The sequence below is a fragment of the Cyphomyrmex costatus genome, unplaced genomic scaffold (genome assembly GCF_001594065.2).
Source record: "Cyphomyrmex costatus isolate MS0001 unplaced genomic scaffold, Ccosl1.0 scaffold2524, whole genome shotgun sequence".
Classification (NCBI taxonomy): Eukaryota; Metazoa; Arthropoda; class Insecta; order Hymenoptera; family Formicidae; genus Cyphomyrmex; species Cyphomyrmex costatus.
In genome coordinates, this window is record NW_017276613.1 from 13430 (window position 1) to 24242 (window position 10813).

Genomic DNA, 10813 nt, shown 5'->3' on the forward strand with positions numbered 1-10813 from the left:
GCCCACTTCGCTGCTCTGATCGGCGATCGCTCGCTGGAGGTCCTAAAGACCTGTGGTTTTAAACCCTTCTGCGGGCTGGGTCGGGCAACCGTAAGGTTGCTTGACAAAGAACGCAAGGAGGGAGTGACCGCCGGTGCGAGCGGGTCAGCTTAAAAATGGCGGGACTCGCGGTACCAATTGTCCAAATTAACTTGCATCACAGGGGTGCGTTCAGAATGAACGCCCAGGCGACAATATTTCACCCAGAAGCGTTCCGTTTAGCAGGACGACTCGCCCGGGTAAATTGCCTAATAACGTTCAGATTGGCTGTTGATAATTGCCCGTGCGTTAACTTTTCACTCTGCTAGAAAGTGCGGCGAAAAACGTCCCGCATGCGCAGTTACTTTCAATTTTTGTTGCGCATGCTTGTAATATTTATTCTAACCTGTCTTTCATCTACAAAATAATATGGATATTATCGAGATGGAGCCTTTTATCGGAATGTTACTAACAAGTGTAGTTACAATATATTCAGATATATTTAACAATGACGATTCTGATGATGAAGAAGGCAGCGAATTTCTTGAAAGACAAATATTTGACTTACACTGGAGAATTAGAACAGAAAAAAATAAGCCTAACCGAATGAAAATGTTCGTTGAACGTACAATTGCAAACAGCACAGCTATGGAATTCCAAAGTCATTTTCGTATATCTATACAAGCATTTGAATGGTTGTACAACACCATTGGACCTGAACTACAAAGTGTTCGAATTAGTGGACGTCAAACAATAGATCCAAGAAAACAACTACTCTGTGTATTATGGCTATTGGCAACTCCTGATAGCTACAGGTATTTATAATTTCTATTTGATGCTAATATACCAATGAAATTGTAAATGAGAGAGAGGGGGGGGAGGGAGCGAGAGAGAGGGAGAGAGAGAGAGGGAGGGGGAGAGAGAGAGAGAGACAGCGAATACGCCGACAGCCTCTAGGGGGTGGCAGCACTAAGAATGTTTCTTTTATTTATTTCAGATCAGTTGGCAATCGTTTTGACATGGGAAAATGTAGCGTTTTTGTTTCTTTTGTTAGAGTGATTAAAGCCATAAATAGTTTGGCCCCTCGTATCATAACTTGGCCTTCTGGAAATAGAGCTGCTCAAAATGAGGACAAATTCTATCATATGGCATATATTAAAGGAGTAGTAGGAGCTATCGACGGTACATATGTGCCAATTAAAGCACCCATGAAGAACCCAGAAGTTTATATTAATCGAAAGTGCTTCTATGGTATTACTCTTCAATGCATCTGTGACAGTTCTATGAAATTTACAGATTGCTTTACAGGCTATCCAAGCTCAGTTTCCGACGTAAGAATTTTTAGAAATTCTGATATTTATAAAGAATTCTTGGAACATCCAAATAATTATTTTGAGGACAACAAATTTATAATTGGTGATAAAGCTTATCCCACGTATACATGGTGTGTTCCTCCATATATTGATGGAGGTCATTTGACTGGATGATAAATTAATTTCAATAAAGTACATGCAAAAACAAGACAAGTTATCGAACGTTCATTTACATTATTATTTGGAAGATTTCGACGTCTAAAATATTTAGACATGAATAGGATTGATCTGATTCCAGCAACAATCGTCGCAGCTTGCGTACTTCATAATATATGTTTGTATCATCCAGATTGTCTAGCTGATATGTTTGAGGCGGAGGGAAGAGCTTTCATGTTTGAGAATAATAATGAAAATATAGAGAATAATAATGAAAATATAGAAAATAACTTAAATGAACATGTTGAAAGAATTGACGTAAATATTGGTCAAATTACCCAAGAAGGTATTACATTTCGTAATAGGTTAGCACGAAATCTAGCGCAAAATATGTAAGAATTTAGACATAAAGTTTACTCAGAAGCTATAGTGACGAAAACAATGGTCAATATTATTAATACATGTATACATGAATATATGTGTAAATATATAATTTAATTGTCTCTTAGTAAGACTTATGACAGTACATATACCCAAACATTATGCAGACTTTAAGTTATGTAAATTTAGAATAATTAGTAAACTGATCTCCACATGTTTGATTAATAAATAAATAACGATTGTATAAAATTCATGTCTTATTTATTATTTAAATTACATATTCGTGTTACAAAATCTAATAACATTACTATATATGTATAATGAAAACGATATTTTTTATATTTGTTACACGGTCCATTTTATATCACATACATATTTTAGATTTCTATCACAAACATATATTATATCTCTATACCAAAAAACTTTCTATCACATACATATATTATATCTCTATAACAAAAAAAAGTATTATTTATTATTATTATTATTATTAGTATTGTACTTATATCAGATTCATTTATCTGGTATATTGGATTCTTTGGTAATACGGTTTTTTAAGTGACAAACAACGTGAGAGAGTGTTTCTACTGGCCATAATTGTATACTGTATACTGTAATGTGTAATCTGTAAAAATTGATCAATCACAGTCGAATATTCCCCCTCTCATTCGACTATAAGGGAATACTTGATTGTTAATAGTCAATTCTTACAGATTATGACATACGGTATATGATTACAGCCAGTATAAACGTTCCCTAAAACATTCACAGATAAACAGTCAAATACTGTGTAAAAATAAAAATTAAAAACTAACACTTAAAATAAAACTATTGCAGAAATCTTTAAAGATAGCTAATGTGAAAGGTAAAAAAGTAATTGTTACAAATTTTTACAAACCTTTTTTTAGATTTGTTGATAGACTAATTACTAATTAAATAATAAGTAATTTTTAAAAATAAAAAGACTTCTTTTAACCGTCTGTACTAGATAATTACCGACTGATCAACGGTAACGCGTGCGTGCGTGCGTGCGTGTGCGTGTGTTGATGTACGAAGCGCAATCGGCGCGATGTGTGTGTCACACGTATTTTGCGTGCGAGTGCGGGAGTCGCTGATAAGAGCGCGAGTGAACGAGTGAGAGCGAGTGAAATGTGTTGCTCGCGGCGATGTTATGACGGGCTACGACAAAAAAAGGAGACGGGCTCGCTATGCTCCTTTTTTCTCGCGGTGTCGGCTAGCGCGGCTGATCAGCTGTCGGTTTATCTAATTTTAGAACTGCCGGCGCGGCAGTTTAATTCCCGTAACGCGCGATTATTCGGGCCTTATCGCGGATTGCGTATTCGTATTGACACGGGCGATGACCAGCGGCCGAGAACGCTCGGCAGAGGTGGAGAACTCTCCACCCCGGGCGAATGCTGGTCAATCGCGGTGCGAATGTAAGATGCTGTCGGCGCTGGCCAACGGTCGAGTACGCTCGACGGAGGCAGAGTACTGTTACGTCCCTCCGGCCCGTATATTTCTTCTTTTCTTTTTCCTTTTGTATACGCGTTATATGCGTTTAGAGTTAAGTATAACATTAAGAAACTAATTGTAACTCTTCCTATTACCATCCTTACCATCATGCCTTACCAACATATCTTCATTACCAACATCCTCATTACCGACACCTTCCTTACCGACACCTTCATTACCCACATATTAATCTTAACCTTTCCACCACCTTTGACCCTTCCACCACCAAGATGATTCCCACTTCTAAACGCCCTACTCCTGGACACATCCTGGTAGGGACCTAAGCCTTAAAAAGGGCACAAGAGCGCGCAGAGCTCAGAAGAAAGAATTCAGAATCTTGACCTAGGTCAAGATTTACGGAAGAAGTCTTCCATTCAGATTCCAATTCCACATCCACTAACTCAAACTCAAATTCCATATCCGTAACTCTAACTCTTACTCTTAATTCTATTCCATATTCTAATTCATATTTTATTCTATATTCCAATCCATATCCTAACTCATATTCTTAATCCTAAGTCATAGTGTATAATTTTATTTTGCGTATAATCTAAAACCGCGAATATCATTTATATTCAGTTATTATTAGATTACTTTTTATATTATAATAAATATCATGTTAAACAACTACTGCGGCATCACTCATTCGCAAGACGAAAGACCAACCTCGCAGAATCGAATTCACGAAGCCTTTCAGTCAGAGAACCTCAGACGAAACGAGGAACCACAGGTAACAGAACAAATTCATGGTGACAGCATTGCCTCTACTATTTCGGTAAGAATACCAAATCTAATTGCATAACGCTTCGATCTAATTCATCAGACAACGGCATTGTCTAACGGACCGCTGACCGCGCTCGAGTCACGTACTCTAACTATTTACATTACGCGCTCGGACCGACCGCGCAATATAATAATCGAACTCTTTCGTTAAACACGAAACGTATACATTTAGTTTAAATTCACGATTCTATAACATAACATTAGCCTTTCCTCTACGACGCTATTGCACCTCAAATAATCACGGTTTTATTTAAAGTAAATCATTTCTATCTCTCTTAACTCATGAGTCCGCCACTCAATCCGGTACATCATAACATCCTCCGGGATAATATAAGCGTTCCCTATCAGGCGTGGCTCAATACCGCTCTCTGTTGTACGGCCATAAGCTACCAATACCAACAGAAATTTGCGCCGTATGTTACGCGGACAAGTCTCCTTACGATCGCAGTCAGTATACAAGCATTTCACGTCACTATATTCATATAGGAGCTTTTGACGAATCCGACCGTTGCCGTTTGTGCAACAGTTTATTTCCGCGTAGCAACCCCATATCCGCGTGTGGTACATGTAATCAGCTTTTACACGACTTCCGTAGATACTTAATCGAAACGGGAGATAGGCCGTACACTAACTCACAATCGACTGTGATTATCGTTTCACAAGTACGTCAGAGGATGGTTAATCCTGATCAACTCCATTAAATAAAGATCTATCCTACCATAAGCCGTTCCGAAATCCTGTCTTCAAATTTTATTTTAGTATAGGTCGGGACGACATAACAGTACTCTCTGCCCCGGACGTTGGTCGTTGCGCGCTGCACCGAGACGGCTGCCGAGAACGCTCGGCAGAGACAGAGTACGCTCTGCCCCTCGGTTCTTGCCGTTCGGTGCTATGAGGCGCCTTTTCGATACCTACCGAGAACGCTTGGCGGAGCTGGAGAACTCTCCGGCCCGGTTTTGCTGGTATCGTATTCGGCTCTAGGATGTCGGATTCGTGATTGGGATCTGGTCGGAACAGGAATCATCCGTTTCTTCGTAACGCGGCATTTTTATATAACTGAAAATGCCGCGTTCGTGGGTCTTCGTATTCGCTCGCGTTTTCCCGTTGCCTGGGCTTCGCGACGCGCGGGACTAAGTCCCAGCAGTGGGAGTCCGCGGCGATCGATCTATTCCGATCTCGCTCGACGGTGCTCGGCGTTATGCGGCCGTTACTGCCGCTTGTACCTGCGAATTATGCTTTTGTTTTATCGGGCGCTATGCGCCCTCATCACTGCATTGCGCAGCAATGCAGTGGCGTTCGGCTGGGTGGTGTGTGCCGGAACAATGGGGGGATGCATCGTTACAAAAGTATTCGAGTAATTTTCACGTAATTTATACATTTTTTATTTTTCAGCTAAAAGTATATTATTTAAGCAAATATCTTCCATTAAAGAAGCATTTTGTTAATTTATTGTAATAAGCCACCAATATTTTGGATAAATTTATACTATAGTGACAACAAATTAATTTGCTGTGATTGATGCTAGTCTGTTATTCTAATCAATTATTAGAAGCAATTTATGTAAAACCTAATTTTAATCTCGGTTCAACTTGTGTTCTCCAACTTTTTCTAGTTCTAAAAATTACAAATAGATGAACAGTAAGTTAAACTGAGATTAAAGTTAATCTACATTAGCTGCGTTCGGCAATGCAAATCTGAGGCGTCGGAGTGCTCTTTTTCTATAGTGCACGTGACATATGCTATAATATAAGAGCACTCCGACGCTTCAGATTTGCTATTACCTAATGCAGCTATTGGTGGAAACAGGCATAAGAAATTAAATTGACCGCGTTCAAGCTCAACGTTCAAACTCGATCATCTAGCTTGCTCGCCGCGCGATTGAACGTGATTGACCGGATCTTTAAGTATACGAACCAATCACGTTCAGTAAGCAGGCGTCCGACTCAGTGTGAACATGGCCGTTATCTTTCTTAAAACAAAACACTAATTGGTAACAATGTTTTGTGTGTACTGAGGTTAGTCGCAGTAGGAAATGCTTCTTATCGAGTTTTGTACTCAAATGTATTAAAAAAGTAGTTAATAGTAAGTGTGTTTGTTTATGTATATATTTTTATGTGGATTTATTAAAAAAATGATAATACTTTCTGATGAAATTTCGCGTTATTGGATCGTAGAAAATAATGTTCTCAGGAATATATATATACTTCTCACTTTTTATTATACTTTATTTATTATTAGTAAATAATATTCGACAAACTTATTAGATCACGCCAGCTCCGAAACGTGCAAGCACATATATCGAACTACTCGTGTCTCTTACATGTATTCCTGCTCCCGACGCTGAGGTCAGAATCATGTGACCACCGCGTCGCGATCACGTACCTAAACACCGCGTATCACTCACAGATCTCAACACACCTCCTTGAATTTGTGTATATGTGTAGGTTTTCCTTTTCATTAGTCAACTAAGAAAACTTTATACTTAAACCAATCTTAATTCGTTTCTAAATATTTCAAATTTGTTTCTTCCCAAAGCTTTTGTTAAAATATCTGCAATATTATTTTCTGAGTTGACTTTAACAATAGTTATTATTCCCTTTTCGCAACATTCATTTACAAAGTGGTAATGTACTTCGATGTACTTTGAATTTTTTGTCAGATTTCCAAATTTAGCAATAGCTATAACTCCTGAATTATCTTCTTGAATAGTTACAGGTTTATTCATGTTAATTCTAAAGACTTTTAATAATTAATAAATTTATGATAACTTTTACCTCGCTCACTGACTCTGACAAAGCTACATACTCTGCAGCAGTTGAAGATTTTGTGACACTGCCCTGTTTCTTCGACTTCCAATATATAACATTTCCAAATAACCTTATAACATAACCAGTTGTGGATTTCCGATCTACTTTGTCGCCGGCCCAGTCAGCGTCAACGAAACAATCTAGTATGTCTGCATTTGGATCTCTCACGTAGGTTAATTTTAGATTCTTTGTTAAAAGAAGGTATTTCAAAACTCTCAACAGTGGCGTAACTGAGTGTATGTGCGCCCCCCCGCAAAATTTTTCAGGCGCCCTTGGTCCACGTCTCAATACTTCACATTTTCATCTTGGCAAAAAGTAAAAAAGTTTTAATAAAATTATATTTATTGGAATCGTTATTAAGTATTATATTAAATTTTAATAAAATTTATATTTAATTATATTAAATCTATATATATTTTTTTTTCACGGGTTGTTTTTAGTTCATAAATTGTAAACACTGATTATAGTGTCTTTGCGCCAACAAAATATAATATTTGTCCCTCAGGCTCGAAAAACGTGCTTGTTTGGTCCTCTAGACGGGGATGAAGGCAGTCATTTTTACCAGCCGAGAGAAAAAGACTCTTCTTTTCCCTATGGATCATTTTGCCCTGGCAAGTCTGGAAAAAAAAGCAATTTTTTTCCCTTGGAAAAATAAGAGCCTTTTGTCTCAGCTGATAAAAACGAATGCCTTTAACTCCCTGTCTTCAGTGACCCACACAAGTACCTTTTTTGTGCCTGTGGAATAAAAATTATCGTCCATTATTCAGGGCTAAGGCCAGTTTTTATTCGGCTGATATATGATATTTTCATTACTCGCTCTCAACTCGAGCGCCATGGCGCCCACGCTTCAACTCGTGCTGAGTTCATCAGACTCACAGATTTTCGCCCCTTGTCATGAAATATATTACTTTTTATGTAACTATTATGGCGTGCACTGTAGTAAGCCGTTATAATAATAGTGTGCAATATAAACAACTATTATCATTTCTTATTTTTTTTCAAAACCAAAGTCGCTCTCCTCGTAATTCACAATTTTCATCAAGGGACTGGATGGCGCCCCCGGCTTCGGTGCGCCCCCCCGCATTGCGGGGGTTGCGGGGGTGAGATTTACGCCACTGACTCTCAAGGCATATTTGTAGTGAGTCTCCTCGTAACAATTTTGAAACTGACTCAAGTAATTCACGCTGTAACTCACATCCAATCTTGTACCGGTACTTACATATAATAATACTCCAATCAAATTTCTAAATTTTATGTTCTCGGCCGCTGACTGCGCTGATTCCAAATTCAAATTTTGCTCCATTGGAGTATTGTACAGTTTCGCATTCTCTAAATTGTATATTTTTGCTAATGACTCATTATATTTGCTTTGATCTAAAGTCAATTTTCCTTCTTTACGGTCATAATCAATTTTAATTCCTAAGTAAGTCTTAATTTCTCCTAAGTCCTTCATCACAAATCTACTAAATAATTTACTTTTAATTTCGTTCAGGTTTTTTCTGTTTTTACCGCAAATTAACAAGTCATCTACAAATAGAATCAAATGGATTTGTTCATCTTTAATACATAATGTATACAGACAATAATCACTTTCGCTCCTTTTAAAGCCTAACTTTTGGATAAATTGATCGAAACACTCATACCATGCTCGTGGGCTCTCTCGCAGTCCATATAATGCCTTTTTTAATTTGAGCACTTTCTCGCTTTTATCTGTATAACCTTCTGGCTGTTTCACAAATACTTCTGATTTTACTTCTCCATTTAAAAAGGCGGTTTCTACGTCAAGTTGTATTATGTCTAATCCAAATTGACAACAAAAGGACAGTAATAACTTCAAGGTTTGAACTCTTGCCACGGGGGAATAAATGTCTTCGAGTACTTCCGTCTGTTGGAAGCCTCTCACTACAAGTCTGGCTTTTTTTCTGCCATCAGATTTATTTGTGAGAACCCATTTTAGATCAAGTATTTTTTGTTTTTTGGTTTTTCAAACAATTCCCATGTTTTATTTTTTTCTAACGACTCTATTTCGCTATCCATGGCTTGCTTCCATAAATCGCAATCGTTACTCCTAAGGGCTTCCTCATACGTTTGAGGGCTATCCGCACTGACAACGTTAACATAAATGAAATTCGCATTTGAGGTACATTCACCGTATCTAATCGGTTTTTTCTTTTTCTTTTCTAACACAACATGTTTTTCTTTTCAGTATTAAAGGCACTTGATTTATTTTTCCGCGAGTCACTTTGCCCTCGCATTTCCCACATCATAATTTTGTTTTTAACAAATTCGCACGTTTGGTCGTTTTCTTTCATCGCGTCTACTAAGTCACCCACGTAACTTAACGAGTCCGGTAATGTTTTCAACATATAATCTAGTTTTTCTCGATTATTCACTTGTCCACCAGCACTTTTTAATTCGTTAATTGTCTTTTCAAACTCAGAAAAAAAGGAGCTACAGTCTTCGAAATCTCTGAGTTTCATTTTGTCCAATTTATTTCGCACACATATTTGTAATGCAGATGATTTTCTTAAATAAAGTTCATCAAACTTTTTCAAAATTTCCAGTGCTGTCTCCTTTTCCCCGACGATTCTAACTGTTCATTTGAAATACTGCAATAGATGTAATTCATGGCCTTCAAATTTTTCTCATCCCACGTGCTCTGTTCATCAACTTCTTCCTTTTCTCTAATAGCTGGCTCGACGCACTTTTTCCACTTTAAATATAATAAAATCCGTTTTTTTCACAAACTATAGTCTTGTCCATTGAAAACTCGAATCTTTATCTCTTCGTCTTTCATTTCGGTTTTTTGATCCTTTTCTCTTGCTTTGCCGAAAATTACTGATTTAATAATTAAAAACCTTTTGATCACTTTTTTCAAAACTTTTTCGAGTCTGATTTTCAACTTATCTGTGTCGATCTCTTGCTCGGACTTCTCACTTTTTAATTCACATATAGAATTATCTAACACACCTTGCAACATACCCTTAATTCAAACCACGCTCTGCTACCATGATAAAATTTCGCGTTATTGGATCGTAGAAAATAATGTTCTCAGGAATATATATATACTTCTCACTTTTTATTATACTTTATTTATTATTAGTAAATAATATTCGACAAACTTATTAGATCACGCCAGCTCCGAAACGTGTAAGCACATATATCGAACTACTGGTGTCTCTTACATGTATTCCTGCTCCCGACGCTGAGGTCAGAATCATGTGACCACCGCGTTGCGATCACGCACCTAAACACCGCGTATCACTCATACACAAATTCACAGATCTCAACACTTTCGTAGTAGTTTATAACTTTTATCGTTATAACAAAAGGGAGTTGAATATGTTCTACATTTACAAAAGCAGTCAATAGAATACTATTGCTTGGAATTTTGGGTGTATGGATATTATTCATTTTAGTCGCGTATAATCACACTTCTTTCATATTTTCATGTAATTTGATATGAATTCAGATCATCACAATTCGAACAGCTTATTAATTTTAATTACATGGATTTCTTCAAGTATTGAAATCTCAGTTAACTTAAATTTTAGTAGAATATTTAAGAAGACATCCAAATTTCGATGCTTGAAGAAATTATAATCTGTCTTATAGCATTGCATCAATATCAACAGTGTATATTAATTCTAAATTGCAGAGCATTAAAGATTAAGAGGTTATGTCAAAGAGCTATTTATCAACAGCAGCGTGAGTACACAATTTCTTCTTAAAAGACTTGATTTATATTTATATTTTGTTGTCAAGATGAGAGTGAAAGAGCAAACGAGAGAGAGAGAGAGAGAGAGAGAGAGAGAGAGAGAGAGAGAGAGAGAGAGAGAGAGA

The 10813-nt window shown here is 37.2% G+C and overlaps 1 protein-coding gene across 1 annotated transcript; it reads left to right on the plus strand.

Moving 5' to 3' along the window:
• Positions 1 to 462: 462 nt before the first annotated feature.
• On the plus strand, positions 463 to 4182 carry LOC108774393 (putative nuclease HARBI1). The gene is given in 3 exon segments (XM_018540488.1): positions 463 to 833; positions 1016 to 1665; positions 4034 to 4182. Coding segments are annotated over 3 exon segments (1170 nt in total).
• The last annotated feature ends 6631 nt before the right edge of the window (positions 4183 to 10813 follow it).